The sequence below is a fragment of the Megalobrama amblycephala genome, linkage group LG6 (assembly GCF_018812025.1).
Source record: "Megalobrama amblycephala isolate DHTTF-2021 linkage group LG6, ASM1881202v1, whole genome shotgun sequence".
NCBI classification, from domain to species: domain Eukaryota; kingdom Metazoa; phylum Chordata; class Actinopteri; order Cypriniformes; family Xenocyprididae; genus Megalobrama; species Megalobrama amblycephala.
The window spans coordinates 17118919-17135741 of record NC_063049.1 but is presented as its reverse complement, the minus strand read 5'-3'; the positions used below and the strand labels follow the sequence as shown (position 1 = coordinate 17135741).

The window sequence follows — 16823 nt, the reverse complement described above, 5'->3', positions numbered from 1 at the left end:
CCCCTCATGTATCCGGATGAGGCTGGATGCTCTGCGGAGGTCCAACATGGTGAAGATCTTCACACCTTGGAGATGTTCCAGAGTAGCAGGGATGAGAGAAAAGGGATATCGAACTTCACAGTGATTTTGTTGTGGGCCAGTAGTCAAATCAGGGCCGCAAGCCTCCATCCTTCTTGGCCATGAAAAAGAAGATAGAAGCAGCAGTGGAGGTAGGTCTGATGTAGCCCTGTTGTAAAGCCTCCTGAATATACTCCTCCATGGCTTCCTGCTCAGGGTTGATTAATGGATAAATTTTACCTCTGGGTACTGATTCAGGAAGGAGATCAATCGCTCAGTCCCATGGCCGATGAGGTGGTAGTTAGGAACAGTTCTGGATGGATTGGTGAGTGAGCGGCGAAGGAGATCTGTGACAGCAGCTTAAGATCATCTAACTACGCAACGTAAATTACGTTAATGGCGCAGTTTCACATGCTTCAGTAATTTGTGTTATTTGTGTTTAATTATTTTAATCACATTTGTTAATATTGAGAGCCCTGATATTGATATAATCATTTATTTTCACATTTAAAGTCTCTATTTTTCCAAAGGTTTATTGGCATGCCATTAAAATTGTATTTTTGCCAGATCACTGATTGTTTTCCGTGGTGAATGATTAAGATTTTTAATTGTTTGTTCATAGGACAGTGTTTTTGTAGGTTCCTCACAGAAAACCATCATTTGGCTTCAGGAGGCTTGAAGCTAAAGTTGTTTAGACCACTTTAACGACACTTTACGGTCACAGTGTTTGGCATTTTCTTGAAGCTTGAAAGCCTCAGTCTCCATTTATTGAAACTGCATTGAAAGAGCAACCAGCACATAATGGTCAAATGATACAAAACAAATAAATTCATGATTCATTCCACAACTGAAAAAGTCATACAGGTTCTGAATGACATGCGGGTGACTAAATAATGACAGAATTGAATTTTTGGGTGCACTAATCCCTTAAGTAAAATGAGAAATGGTTTTAATCCTAACACAGAGAGGACATTAGCCTTGTAAGATTAGTCCCATGGTAGGCAATGATCTGGTGCAGTGTTCAGGACATTTCCCTTTATAGCAGAAAGGATATATAAAGGAGCACTTAGATAATAGAGGAACAGCCTAATAATTCCAGGTTTTCACTTCCTTTAGTGATTGTTTTTGAAGGTAACACTTTACAACAAGATTTAATTAGTTAATGCATTAGGTATTATGAACTAACAATATACAATACTTTCACAGCATTTATTAATCTAGGTTCATGTTAATTACTATATACTAGTACATTTTTAACTTAAAAAGTAACATTTGTTAATAAATTGACAGTTACAATAGTATGTTTATACTATTATGTATCACCCCACAACACACAGTTGTATTTTAAACAGAGATATAAATGAACATTGGTAAGTGTAGTAAAAATGTTTATTTGTTCATTGTTGTTTATGAAACCTAATGCATGCATACAGCAAATCAAATGCAAATATAAAATGTCAAACATAACAAATTACTTTGTAAAATGTAAATAGCATACCTCAGTTGAACAGGCAAACAAAAGAAGGAAATTGAGAAATTATAGTGCAGTTTTCCACCCAGTCTATACTCATAATGCAGTCTATATACAGTCTTCCCCAAAACCGTCCAACACCTATCCTCCACTGACCTCTTAAACCCCTTGTAGCATCTTAAAGAATTTACAAGACCCATTTGTATTCTAATTACCACAAACATGCAGATCGAAATATCTCGTCCTTTCTGTGCATGGCCCGGGGAAGAGAGTTCCTCAACACTACATTGATGAAGCTCTGAAATGTCGGCCCTGGGGAATGTTTTATTTTTGTGATGTGTAAAGCAATAGCAGAACCTCTTTCTCTCACTTTTAGATCTCTTTCTCCTTTTCACCATCTATCTCTGTCTGGTATAGCCATTTGTCAGTGGCGTGATGGTATTCTCTGCCTCAACATGTCCACTGTCACACTCTGTAGAGGCTGTAAAGGATACAGCGTATCAGTGCTGCAGCCAAAACACACATCCACTTTTCATATTTCAGACCTTAAAAAAAAAGAGAGAAAAAAAAGGTAAAATTATAATTTTGCTTGGACCAGTAAAATAATTCATAAGGTACGTGAGGATAGAATAGAATAGAATAGAATAGAATAGAATAGAATAGAATCGAATAGAATCGAATAGAAAAGGTTATTCTTATTTCATCAGATGATGGTCTATGAATATGGTCAGAGTAGAATAGATTTTTCTATAGATGCTGTTCCAAGAATAGAATAGAATAGAATAGAATAGAATAGAATAGAATAGAACAGATCCTTCTAATTTCATCAGATGATGTTCTTTAATGGATTTTTCTATAGATGTTCTTCCATGAATAGAAAATAATAGAACAGAACACATCCTTCTAATTCATTAGATGATGTTCTAGAACAGAATTGAATGGATTTTTCTATAGATGTTCCATGTATAGAACAGAATATAATAAAAAATAGAATAGAATAGAACAGATCCTTCTAATTTCATCAGATGATATTCTAGAACAGAATTTAATGGATTTTTCTATAGATGTTGCTCCATGAATAGAATAGAATAGAATAGAATAGAATAGAATAGAATGGATCCTTCTCATTTCATCAGATAATGCTCTATGAATAGGGCCAAACAGATTTTTTTCTATAGATGTTCCATGAATAGAATAGAATAGAATAGAATAGAACCCTCTAATTCATCAGATGTTGTTCTATAAATAGAGTAGAACAGAAATTAAGGGTTTTTTCTATAGATGTTGTTCCATGAAAAGAAAAGAAAAGAAAAGAAAAGAAAAGAAAAGAAAAGAAAAGAAAAGAAAAGAATAGATCCTTCTCATTTCATCAGACGTTTTATGAGTAGAGTTGAACATAACTGAATGGATTTTATACAAATGCTTTTCCATGAATAGAATAGAATAGTTTCCATCAAATTATGTTCTTTGAATAGAATACAGCAGAATAGAATAAAGTAAAATAGACTAGAGTGGATTCTTCTATTTTCATCAGATGCTGTTATAGAATAGAACTGAATAAAATAGAACAAATTCTTCTGATCATCATCAGATACTTGAATACTGTTCATTGAATATAATAGAATAGAATAGAATAATTCTCTTCAAAATCAGATACTTCTTTGAATAGAACAGAATGAATCCATTTCATCTTCAGATACTGTTCCTTGAATAGAATAGAATAGAATAGAATAGAATAGAATAGAACATTTTATGATGTTAAAGTACCTTCTCCAGTCACAGCTTAATTTGCAGAGACAACATTAAATTTGTTTGCACATTGCGAACAGCCAGACACAGCAACACTGACTCAGCCAATGACACTTCATGCATTTGTGCACAATTTGTGCAAATGTGTGGGTTGTATTTTGCACAGGTTTAAACTGTAAAATGAGCAGATTTGTGTAGAATTATAACATTAATCACCACAGCTGAAGGTTAAAGCTGACACTGATGCCCTGAACCATGAAATGGACGTTTGAGCTGTGTGTACACTGCTATGGAGGTGTCTTTAAGGAGCACCCATGTGGGACAGGCTTAATTTAGCTCTCACAGAAGAGGATTCTGACACAGATTGTGTGTGACAGCTGTTTCCTCCCACACATACACAAACATGCTTTCAGACTTTCTCTTTTCCTCTCGCTCATATGCACACAAAGACACACAACCCTTTTAGAGATAAAAGATTCCTCTGGAAAAGAAATTTACCATTTAAAAATAAAAATTAAAAAAAAAAAAAAAAAAATATGGAATGCGTGAAAATGAGTGAAAGGTCAAATGTGAGCCACTTTTCAGAAAACCCAGATGCTGATAATAAGTATGAGTCAATTAATCTCTTTGACTGCCTATAAATGGATTATGTTAAAACTGTTTGCAGGGTTTGATGCTTTGTTGTGTTCAGTGTTTTCTCAATTAGCATATACAAAGCATAACAAGAAGAAGTACCTCCAGACAGTCAATGTGCTGCTGTATAAATTTGTAAATATGAAAATGAAAGCTGGGATCTGAAAGAGGCCTGAGAGATGTGTTTTTTTTTTTTTTTTTTACCTTTCTCACATTCGAAGAATATTTACTTCCCAAGAGTCCCAAAAGCTCATTAGAAACACTTTATCTCTTGCATCGCTTCATAGTCTCGACGGCGGATGCTTCCCCACACATCAGTCCTGAACTCCTACAGTATATAAATAAATCACACCAATGAATTAGAAAACTCTCTGTCACCTCCAATTGTCTGCTGACAGAGCTGTGGGACACCTGAGCATCTGTTTCAATTCACACCTCAGCACTGTCAAGAAGCACTTCAGAGGCCGTGAGGAAGTCAAGCCTTTTGTGGTGTTGTAGGAGGTCTTGACTTAATGCTTATTTTCTTTGGGCAAGTTGTAGCAAAGGAAGAGTGTTGGTTGGCTAAAGCAGCTGTTCTCAACGGGTTTTGCTGCAGGAATCAGATGTTTATTGGTCTTTTGAAGCTCACAGGATGCGTTTTAGTCAAGTAGCTATCAGCTGTTTCTCAGATGTTTCTTCTAAGGTTTTTTTTTTTTTTGATGAATGTTAACACAGTACAAGTAAAGTGCTAAAATATTAATGTGGATAGCATATGCTCTCAAAATTTTTTTATTGGCATGGTTCCATTAATATACATCGACGCTTTCCATTGCACAAAAGGTTCTACAGAGGAAAAATCTTTAGATTATTAAAATGTTCTTCACACTAAGAAATAAAATCTGAAAAAGGTTCTTTGTGGAACCCAAAATGGTTCTTCTATGGTATCGCTGTGAAAAACCCCTTTTGGAACCTATTTTTTTGAAGAGTTTGGTGAGAAACATTTGAGTTCATAGTGAAATATCTGACTTTTCAATGCAGACTTTATGTATTTGAGAAACCTTATAGATCTCTTCTGAAACTCTTGAGGAGACATAAGAATTCTGAATCCCAAAAATATAAAGTTTTGATCACCGTTTTTTTTTTATAACATGATCCTATTTGCAATGTTTTCATTTTTTTTTTTGTGGGTGAAATGCATAATTGTGATTTTGCCAAGTAAGACCGAAAATTTAGTCTTAACCCTATTCCAACCCGTAAACATAACCCTACCCATAATTTATCCCTAAAATCAGAGGGGAAAGATAGGTGAATAACATTGATGTAGAAGCACCTAACCCTGGTTGTAAGCCTAAACTTGACATAAACGGTAAACATGTCCCTCAAATCTGATTGGTTGATTGGAATGTTGTTCCAGGATCAACAAAGATGTCAATCCAGGAACATGTCTTACTTGGTGAAATCACATTCACCTAATTGGTCCTATTAGCTACCATAAAAGTCAGACAATATGCAAAATAAAATGTAATTTAATTTTGACATTTAACAAATTAATAATGAAAAGGAACTTCAAATGATGTAAGTGAAGTTTTGATATTTACATGTTATGAAAATGACACCACAGCCTGAATGGGCCATTGGGACTGCTGTGTGGTGACAGCTTTCACAGGATGTGATTTAGCCAAGACTCCCATGTTCTCTGTTCCATATGTCGCTTCAGTCTGATGAGACTTTCCATCTTAATAATGAAACACCCAGCCCTGGCCTCAATCACACACCAGAGCAGCATGATCTCTCTCTCTCTCTCTCTCTCTCTCTCTCTCTCTCTCTCTCTCTCTCTCTCTCTCTCTTTCTTGGTAAAAAAAGGATATAGTGGGCCCTACCTATAACACTTTACAATAAAATATCATTAGTTAACATTAGTTAACATGCACTAAGAATCAACAATACTTATAAAGCATTTATTAATCTTAGTTAATGTTAATTTCAACATTTACTAATACATTATTAAAATCTATCTATCTATCTATCTATCTATCTATCTATCTATCTATCTATCTATCTATCTATCTATCTATCTATCTATCTATCTATCTATCTATCTATCTATCTATCTATCGTTCTATCGTTCTATCGTTCTATCTGTCGTACTAACGTTTGTTTATGATATAGCAGTGTCGACTGTTTCCTCCGGTTTGCACTTTCCTCATTTTTGAGGTGGTGCCGCCCTCTAGTGACTGCATTACGAAACAGTCAATGATGACATTACTCTGCGCCGGAAAACCTGTGTGCCCCATGTCATGACGTCAGCAGCTTGACAGCTTGGTCAAACACTTGTTCTGTTCAATATTTGTTCCTCTGTATTAACCGAGCGTATTAACATTATGAGCTGAGAGTGCTTTTGTCATTTTCTGTGTATAAACCTGATACCACATGCTACGCCATGTCTTTCTTCGTAGATTCAGTGATTATGTTTACTTCTCAGGTAAGTCTCATCTTTTGTCCAGTAACGTAGTAGTTTTAAAGCTATTTGGTTTGTGTTGCTGTATGTTACAATATATAACATGTCCCACATAGAAAACCTTGAAGAAAGTATGAAATAACATCCTACTTGTGTGTTTCCTACACACAGGTGCTGTTTTTTGGGTTCGGGTGGCTGTTTTTCATGCGGCAGTTGTTTAAAGATTATGAGGTATTGTGCATTTGTTTAGACTTAGACTTGTTTTGTTGACTCTGGCCTGTCAGTATTTTCATACAGGTCTACATGTCTTCACCAGGTTCGACAGTATGTTGTGCAGGTGGTGTTCTCTATCACATTTGCCTTTTCTTGCACTATGTTTGAGCTCATTATCTTTGAGATCCTAGGAGTATTAAGCAGCACGTAAGTATTTGTGATTTACTTGATGAAATCATTATTGGTGAGAATTGAGAACTGTAGATTAGATTGGTCACATGTTGTTTGTTTCTAAACAGGTCCAGATATTTCCATTGGAAGCTGAATTTGTATGTAATATTACTAGTTCTAATATTTGTGGTGCCTTTCTACATTGGCTACTTTGTGGTCAGTAATATACGTTTATGTAAGTAAATTCAGTCCTCTTTTTATATTCTTAACTTTTCTGTTTGTTAAATTTGCTCAAAGTTTGCTTATGCACTGCACATTTGCTTTCTTCTCTCTTACAGTGCATAGACAAAGGTTACTTTTTTCATGTGTGGTCTGGTTCACATTCATGTATTTCTTCTGGAAACTGGGCGATCCTTTCCCTATTCTTAGTCCAAAACATGGTAGGCACTGTTCTTGTCAACATAAAACTTTTCGCAACTAATTTTGCCTCTGTTATCTACGTATTTATGAATGAAACAGGATATTTAACAAGGAAAAAAAAAAACAAAAAACAAAAAAACAGGAAAAACCAAAATCGATTTGGTATATGAAAGGTTTTTAGTAGATTATGAGAAATACAGTGGGCACCTGAGAATCATGCACATTATGTGTGCATTACGAATTTTTTTTCTTAATATCCAGATGTGTATCTCTTTCTTGTTTTCTTAGGCATTCTGTCCATAGAGCAGCTGATCAGTCGTGTGGGGGTCATTGGGGTCACACTGATGGCTCTTCTGTCTGGCTTTGGTGCTGTAAACTGTCCTTATACATACATGTCTTATTTCTTAAGGTATTGGACACATAAAATAACATAGAAAATTGTGTTGTTTTGTATTTATATTTTTTTATGCTAGATATTTGTTTGGTTTGTTTACTCAGAAATGTGACGGATAGTGATATCCTGGCTCTGGAGAGAAGACTGCTTCAGACTATGGACATGATTGTCAGTAAAAAGAAAAGGTAAGAGAGTGATCCAATCAGTTCACCCCAATAATGAAAGTACTGTCATTATTTACTCACCCACATGTCTTTCTTAACACTTTTTCTGTTAGGGATTTTTTTTTTTTGCTGTTTTTTTAACACAAAGACTTAAAATGCTTGTTGTATGTATAAATGATGTACTGTTAATTAGTGTCAAGATATATATATATATATATATTTTTTTTTTTTGTTCTTTAAAGTGGTATACTATTGTTTAAAAGTTTGGGGTTGTAAAAAATGAATTAAAAAAATTGTAAGAAGTCTTTTATGTTCACCAAGGCTGCATTCATTTAATAAAAATAACTGATTTTTGTTTTAATATATATAATATATAAGTTATTTATTCCTGTGATCAAAGCTGAATTTTCAGCATCATTACTCCGGTCTTCAGTGTCACATGATCCTTCGGAAATCATTCTAATATGCTGATTTGCTGCTCAAGAAACATTTCTTATTATTATCAATGTTGAAAACAGTTGTGCTGCTTAATATTTTGTGGGTTTCAATATTCTTTGAATAGGAAGTTAAAAAGAACTGCATTTATTTGAAATAAAAACCTTTTGAGTTGTTATTAATCTTATTTGATCACCTTAACCCTGAATAAAATAATAAAAAAACAATAAAAAATAAATAAATAAATAAACAAACAAACTTATTGACCCTACATATTTGGATGTTATATGAACCTACAATAGTAAGCCATTTAAGAACACATGTTTTGTATTCAAGAGATAATACAATAAGATTTTTTTTTTTTTTTTTTTTTTAATATTTGTATTCAAGAGATACAGTAGGATGTTTCTTCTTAAGAAGTTTTTAATGTCTTTGTAGGATTGCCATGGTAAGAAGGCAGATGTACCAGCGTGGAGAGGAGCAGAATAAACAGACAGGATTTTGGGGAATGATAAAGAGTGTGACCTCCTCAACTTCAGGCAGTGAGAGTATCCTTAATGACCCTGTTCATTTGAGACAGCAGCCTAAAGACTTCTTACAGTCTCATTTAGGAGTGACCCAGCAACTGGAGAGTTACTGAGATCATATTCATCACCATTGTGCTTGAAATGTCTGAGCAAAGAGCTTAAAGGGATAGCTCACCCAAACATAAAAATTCTGTTGCTCACCCTCAAGTTGTTCCAAACCTGTATGAGTTTCTTTTTATTCTGTTGAACACAAAAGAACCATGTAGTCAGGAATGTTTCTTAACTCTGGCTCTGCAGATCTTTCCCTGATTCAGCAGGAAGTGGATGCTCTGGAGGAACTCAGTAGGCAGCTTTTCCTAGAGACCGTGGACCTGCAGGCCACCAAGGTATTTAACAAAGGAAATTCAATGCCTGAGATTTATTTCTATCCACCTTTTTCCAAAGCCTCATGAGGCTTAGCGCGAATTATGGGAGTAACTTCTGTCTAAGTTAAACTGTAAACAATCAGTAAAACATTCGCTCTATGAACGCAATAAGCATTTTCAAAAACTGGGTACAATGAGATCACATTATAACTCACCCTTTAACTATTGAACGTTAAAGTGACATTTAAAAGTGTAAAAAGCATTAAGAAATTACTACCACAGCCCATGAATAACCCCTGATTATTTCCACAGCAATATTACGGACGTGTTAAATATCACAGAAGTAATATAGTCTGTATAATGTAACACATTGCCTTAATCAAAAATGTTCATTAACTGGAACATTGAGTGATAATGATTCAAAGTGATTGTGACAGAAAATAAATATTATATTTACTGCTTTAGAAACGTTCCCGTAAACACTGCTTATAGGAATTAGAAGCGAAAAGTCAATAACATTTTAAAGCATCCGTGTGAAAACAAACCTGGAAAGAAACATGAGGATCTGGGGAGAAAAACGAATCCTTAGTGCATTTCAGTGAATTATTAATGGGATGTATTATAAATTAAATCGGGAGAGCAGATCATAAATTCTCAGTGTGTTGTCCTTTTTCTACGGTGGCCCAGTAGTGCACAACACTACGAAATTAAAAAAGCAAACATAAGTTCACAACACAACGAAATTAAAAAAGCAAACATAAGTTCACAACACAACACAACGGAATAAAGCCACAACACAACGAAATAAAGCCACAACACAACGGAATAAAGCCACAACACAACGGAATAAAGCCACAACACAACAGAATAAAGCCACAACACAACAGAATCAAGCCACAACACAACAGAATCGAGCCACAACACAACGGAATAAAGCCACAACACAACGGAATCAAGCCACAACACAACGGAATAAAGCCACAACACAACAGAATCGAGCCACAACACAACAGAATAAAGCCACAACACAACGGAATAAAGCCACAACACAACGGAATAAAGCCACAACACAACGGAATAAAGCCACAACACAACGGAATCAAGCCACAACACAACGGAATCAAGCCACAACACAACGGAATAAAGCTACAACACAACAGAATCGAGCCACAACACAACAGAATCGAGCCACAACACAACGGAATCAAGCCACAACACAACGGAATCAAGCCACAACACAACGGAATAAAGCCACAACACAACGGAATCAAGCCACAACACAAAGGAATAAAGCCACAACACAACGGAATCAAGCCACAACACAACGGAATCAAGCCACAACACAACGGAATCAAGCCACAACACAACGGAATCAAGCCACAACACAACGGAATCAAGCCACAACACAACGGAATAAAGCCACAACACAACGGAATCAAGCCACAACACAACGGAATAAAGCCACAACACAACGGAATAAAGCCACAACACAACAGAATAAAGCCACAACACAACAGAATCAAGCCACAACACAACAGAATCGAGCCACAACACAACGGAATAAAGCCACAACACAACGGAATCAAGCCACAACACAACGGAATAAAGCCACAACACAACAGAATCGAGCCACAACACAACAGAATAAAGCCACAACACAACGGAATAAAGCCACAACACAACGGAATAAAGCCACAACACAACGGAATAAAGCCACAACACAACGGAATCAAGCCACAACACAACGGAATCAAGCCACAACACAACGGAATAAAGCCACAACACAACAGAATCGAGCCACAACACAACAGAATCGAGCCACAACACAACGGAATCAAGCCACAACACAACGGAATCAAGCCACAACACAACGGAATAAAGCCACAACACAACGGAATCAAGCCACAACACAAAGGAATAAAGCCACAACACAACGGAATCAAGCCACAACACAACGGAATCAAGCCACAACACAACGGAATCAAGCCACAACACAACGGAATCAAGCCACAACACAACGGAATCAAGCCACAACACAACGGAATAAAGCCACAACACAACGGAATCAAGCCACAACACAACGGAATAAAGCCACAACACAACGGAATCAAGCCACAACACAACGGAATCAAGCCACAACACAACGGAATAAAGCCACAACACAACGGAATCAAGCCACAACACAACGGAATAAAGCCACAACACAACGGAATAAAGCCACAACACAACAGAATAAAGCCACAACACAACGGAATCGAGCCACAACACAACGAAATCAAGCCACAACACAACGGAAATGCTCCCGACCACTAGGGGGCTCTCAGAGCTCGGTAAAGTTAGTTTTCCTAGCCATTGTTCTATAGAGTCGGCAGTAATACCAATACCACGATTAGTTTAAACAGTATGTAACCACTGCATATCGACACAAAATATTAATTAAAAATCACCTATGTGCAAAATAGCTTCATATTTATACTTGTGAATGATTTGACGCGCTACCACGGATGAAGGGAACGTCTGACAATTCCACCAAGTGGTTAAAACGTATAATTTGTATTCATTAAAATTACTTTTAACATTTTAAAACGGACATATTCAAATTCCAAAGCTTGTCAGTCTGACCAACAGGAACTAACAACCTTTGGAATTTGAACATGTCTGTTTTTAAATGTTAACCAAGGTCATTGTAATGAATACAAATTATACGTTTTAACCACTTGGTGGAATTGGTGGATGTTCCCTTTATCATGTGCCGTGGTATCGCGTCAAATCATTCACAAGTGTAAATATGAAGCTATTGTGAACGTAGTTGATTTTTAATTAATATATCATGTCGATATACAATGCTTACATACTTAAAACTAATCATGGTAATGATATCTTTGTAAAACTGTCGACTTTATAGAACAGTGGCAAGGAATAGTAATATTACCAAGCTCTGAGAGCCCCCAAGTGGTCGGGAGCATTTCCGTTGTGTTGTGGCTTGATTTCGTTGTGTTGTGGCTCGATTCTGTTGTGTTGTGGCTTTATTTCATTGTGTTGTGGCTTGTTTCCGTTGTATTGTGGCTTTATTTCGTTGTGTTGTGAACTTATGTTTGCTTTTTTAATTTCGTTGTGTTGTGCACTACTGTGCCACCGTATTTTTCACACTGTTATAGTGGAATACAAAGGGAAAAAAAAATAATCAGGAGGAAAAGATTGCAGAAACTGAAAAGAGCTCTTGCCATAGATATTCTTGTCTTACTACGTCACAGTAAAAATACCAAGCATTACGTTATTTTGTTGAAATTTGAACATGAGAACATGAAGGAAATTGTACAGCTTATTCAGTCAAACTGACAGATAAGGATTATTTGTAGTGCAACCTTATGATTTGAAGTGATTTTTCCTCACAAACCGTAAGTGCCTCCCATAATCTGAAACGCAGTAAGCTTTTTAGGAAAAAGGTGGATATACAGGGATCCCATGGTCATGTAAAACTGGGATGTATCAGGCAATTTAAAACATTGTAATTTCCCAGAACAGTTATGGAAATTAACAATACCATAAAAAATACATAAATAAACGACTAAATAAAATAAAATAAATGATTTTTTAGTCATGATTGGCTTTAAAATATCCAGTAATTACATTAAAATACATATTGAAAGCACTATATAAACAGTCTTGTCTTTGTATCCCAAGGAACGGATAGAATACTCAAAAACATTTCAAGGGAAATACTTCAACTTCTTAGGGTATTTCTTCTCCATCTACTGTGTGTGGAAAATATTCATGGTAAGAATTGATTTCTCACATTATTTTTGGCAGGTATTATAGAATACTGTAAGAATGAATCTCAATCAGTGACATAATGTGCTCTTCTTAGGCCACGATAAACATAGTGTTTGACCGTGTCGGGAAGACTGACCCAGTGACAAGAGGAATCGAGATCACAGTCAACTATCTCGGAATTCAGTTTGATGTATGTTATTATCGTCAACTTAAGCTGCTTTTATGTTTTGGGTTAACTAAGTCTCTTTTAAGGTTCCCCAATTAGACTTTAAAGTCTTCATTTTTTTCTTTCTCTTCTTTTGCTAAGATTTTATTACTCAGCATTGAATATTAATGCAAAGTACACTATTGTTCAAATGCATAAATCATCCCTTCTCATTTACATTTTTAATGTCTCTTCATCTTATAGGCAACTGTTTCTTCTTGTGTTTCTCTGCCCCCTATTGGCCAATATATAAAACTGATCAGACAGATCAGATTTTAGCACTGGATTGTCACAGCATGACAAATTACCACACCAGTTGTGTTTGTTTACTTTTTTTAATGATAGTAAATGATTACACTCGTTAGTCCACACTCATATACATAATTGTTGTGTATCCACCCTAATAGACTTTATACTCATGACTGCGGTTGTATATTCAGGCTGTGATTGTGCGTGCTGTGTCAGCTGACATTTACTGCTTTGGTTGGCAGTTAATTGTTCTCCAGCCTGTTAAATGATGTTTAATCTTTCCCCATGAGGAGGTAATGATTCAGCCTCTTAAACATGTAATCTTGGTCAGAATTCACTCTCGCTCTCATAAATGCTGCTCATCCCTTTCTAATGGATAAAGCCTCTTAATTTACGTGCAGAAGAACTTAAACCTCTGTTTTCCCACAGGTCAAGTTCTGGTCTCAGCACATTTCCTTTATCCTGGTGGGAATCATCATAGTCACGTCCATACGAGGCCTTTTAATCACACTCACCAAGGTAATGAAGGGTGAACATGTTTTTTTTTTTCTTTTTTTTTTTCTCATTCAGTCTTATCACTTAATGGAAAACAGTCACATATTACATGTGCATAGGCGTGTTGGTTCAGCCGGTGTTAAGGGAGGAGATTATTTCCTTGAGCAACTGTAATATGGTATTGACGGAATTCAGTTTCTGAGAAGCATTAAAATATGTTCAAAGCTCATAAAAACAGTTTTGGTTAATCTGTTTCTTTTGTTTACAGTTTTTCTATGCCATCTCCAGCAGCAAGTCCTCCAATGTCATTGTGCTCGTCTTGGCTCAGATCATGGTGAGACATAATATAAAAAGCAGACAAAAAACAACTGCACTATTTTAGAAGGACAACTTTTGTTAAAGACGTTCAGCAAAAGTTTGGCCAATACTGATAATTATTTGTACATCATAGTCATTGAAAAATGTAATCTATTTCATACACGTTGAAAGGTTTGGGGTCGGTAAGATTATTTGTTTTTTGAAAGAAACTAATACTTTTACTTGCGTTAAATTATATATATATATATATATATATATATATATATATATATATATATATATATATATATATATATATATATATATATATATATATATATATATATATATAAATAAAATATTATAGAATTAAAAATAATAAAAATATATTTTCTATGAGACAATGCTGATTATAAGATAATTTTACACTATATATATGTGTATATATAAATATATATATGTGTATATATGTATATATATATATATATATATATATATATATATATATATATATATATATTTTTTCCCCATGAATTTATATTAAGTTAATAAAGTGACAATAACGACATTTATAATGTTTCACGAGATTTCTGTTTCAAATAAATATAGTTTTTTAACTTTATATTCATCAGAGAATCTAAAAAAAAAATGATTTCCACAAAATATATTTTTTGGTTTTCCATAAAATTTATAGTAAATTGATTAAAAAAAGTGATAAAAGACATTTATGTTTTAAATGATTTCTGTTACAAATAAATGCCAATCTGTTGAACTTTCTATTCATCAAAAAGAATATGTATTACAGTTTCCACAAAAATATTAAGCAGCACAAATGTTTTCAACAATGATAACAATAAGAAATGTTTAAAGCGGCCACTGACACTGAAGACTGGAGTAATGATGCTAAAAATTCAGCTTTGAATTTTTTTTAAATATATTTAAAAAGAAAACGTTTATTTATTTATTTATTTATTTATTGTAACAATATTTTACAATATTGCAGTTTTTCCTCTGTATTTTGATTAAATAAAATGCAGCTTTGGTGAGCATAAAAGACTTCTTTCAAAAACATACAGTTTTTACTGACACCTTCGGTGTAAAAACAGTTCAGTGTGCAGCAGAAATAATGTATAACTGATTACTAATTTTTAAAACCTGGTGTGTATGTATATGTATATATATATATATATATATATATATATAAGAAAAAAAGTCTAATATTATGTTATAATAATCTATATTATCTCATGAAAACATATAGATAGACACTAATATAGTCTCCAGTATATTAGGATCGGAATTCCTGGTTCCAATTCTGAATTAATTTACCAATTTATGTTCCAGAACCTAAAAGTCATACAAACTCTTAGTTCCAGTGTTGTTTAAAAAAAGTGCAGTTGTTTTTGATTCCCAACTATTGTATTGTAAATCCTTACTATAAACAAAATGATGGTGTGGCATCTCTCTCTCTCTCTCTCTCTGCTGTGTATTTGTAGGGAATGTATTTTGTGTCGTCGGTGCTCCTGATGCGGATGAGCATGCCTCTAGAGTACCGCACTATAGTGACTGAGGTACTGGGAGAACTACAGTTTAACTTCTACCACCGCTGGTTTGACGTGATCTTCCTGGTCAGTGCTCTCTCTAGCATCCTCTTCCTCTACCTGGCCCATAAACAGGCACCTGAGAAGCACATGACCCTGTGACCTTACAAGTGACCTCATCAGAGAGAGAGAGAGAGATGCACAGCACTGAAGCGTGCCTTTTTTGTCTCTCCTTTTAGAAGGACGTTCATGCCACTATCCTGTAATAAACATTATTGGGTCTGTATTTCCTGAATCAGGAGAGTCCCAAAGACGGTGTTTATTTGACTTTGGGTTCAAAGACAGTGATGCTGGTTCACTGTATCATTTGAATAGACTTATTATTGGAGGGAACAAAATCATATACAATATAGGTGTCATTTTTTTTATAAAGAGCATATAATTTCCCATACCAGGTGTTATTGTGTTTTCCACGGTAGAAGAACAAACTAACCCCTCTTACTAGTTTGTTTAGCACAAAATCAGACTTGAGCCATCTTTTATCATTAATAGACAACACATACTGTATATCTCAGCTACACCCAGAGATGTTACAGTGGACTGTTGGACTCTTGTTTTTCTTACAGGCCTGTTAATCGTTACTATCAATCCATGTCTTGTCCAGGGACATTATGAACTGTAGTGATTCACATGTTGATACCGTATCGAGTAAATGAGAGTCATAATCTGAAATCATGCCGAAATACATGACTTAGTTTAGGCTATTGTGTTATTCCTTTGTGTTAAATGGACGGGTGCTTTTGATTTACTAAAAATGCTGTTTCAGAGATGTAACTGTCTGGGGTTTATGCTGAAATGAAGTCAGCTCAGAATTCAATTAAAAGGCTTTTTTAAGCCCCCCCCCCACCCCCTCTGCCCAGTGCTTTCCTGTCTGCTCTCTACTGTCCTCTCCAAATAAAGGCACAAAAAGCCCATAAATATATATATATAAAAAAAAAGAAGTAGTGTTTTTGTGAAGAGCCATCTGAATGATGTGCACTCATATGAGCTGAAGGCTGAACTCATTTTTATAAAAAGTGTTTTGAATATGCATGTTAAAGGTCTCTCCCCTATTTCACCATTTTGAAATGATGTGACCCGTGATGTTCCACTAAATGTCTCAGAGATTCCTCACGCTTATTGGCTGCAGCCTCTGTAGATACGCTAGTAGCGTAGTGTTGTTTGGT

The 16823-nt window shown here is 35.1% G+C and overlaps 1 protein-coding gene and 1 long non-coding RNA gene across 2 annotated transcripts; one reads left to right on the top strand and one right to left on the bottom strand.

The window, feature by feature from the left end:
* Positions 1–1450: 1450 nt before the first annotated feature.
* LOC125269513 lies at positions 1451–5822 on the bottom strand. The gene is made up of 3 exons (XR_007185132.1): positions 5488–5822; positions 4115–4238; positions 1451–2073 (listed from the first exon to the last, which is right to left on the bottom strand). It is a non-coding gene; the product is annotated as an uncharacterized LOC125269513 (long non-coding RNA).
* Positions 5823–6160: 338 nt separating this feature from the next.
* On the top strand, positions 6161–16503 carry si:ch73-390b10.2 (Golgi pH regulator). The gene is made up of 14 exons (XM_048193134.1): positions 6161–6371; positions 6519–6578; positions 6664–6767; positions 6860–6966; positions 7070–7171; positions 7440–7560; positions 7650–7730; positions 8583–8692; positions 8969–9057; positions 12721–12813; positions 12905–13000; positions 13694–13783; positions 14028–14093; positions 15553–16503. The coding sequence occupies exons 1-14, from the start codon at positions 6330–6332 to the stop codon at positions 15757–15759; spliced, it is 1368 nt and encodes a 455-aa protein (XP_048049091.1). The 5' UTR covers positions 6161–6329; the 3' UTR covers positions 15760–16503.
* The last annotated feature ends 320 nt before the right edge of the window (positions 16504–16823 follow it).

Bases quoted from the DNA above. Each gene is read 5' to 3' on its own strand.
- si:ch73-390b10.2 (XM_048193134.1), top strand. From the start codon at position 6,330: ATGTCTTTCTTCGTAGATTCAGTGATTATGTTTACTTCTCAG. The intron at 6,579-6,663 runs GTATTGTGCATT...TGTCTTCACCAG, and splicing joins AGTTGTTTAAAGATTATGAG to GTTCGACAGTATGTTGTGCA. The intron at 9,058-12,720 runs GTATTTAACAAA...TTGTATCCCAAG, and splicing joins TGGACCTGCAGGCCACCAAG to GAACGGATAGAATACTCAAA.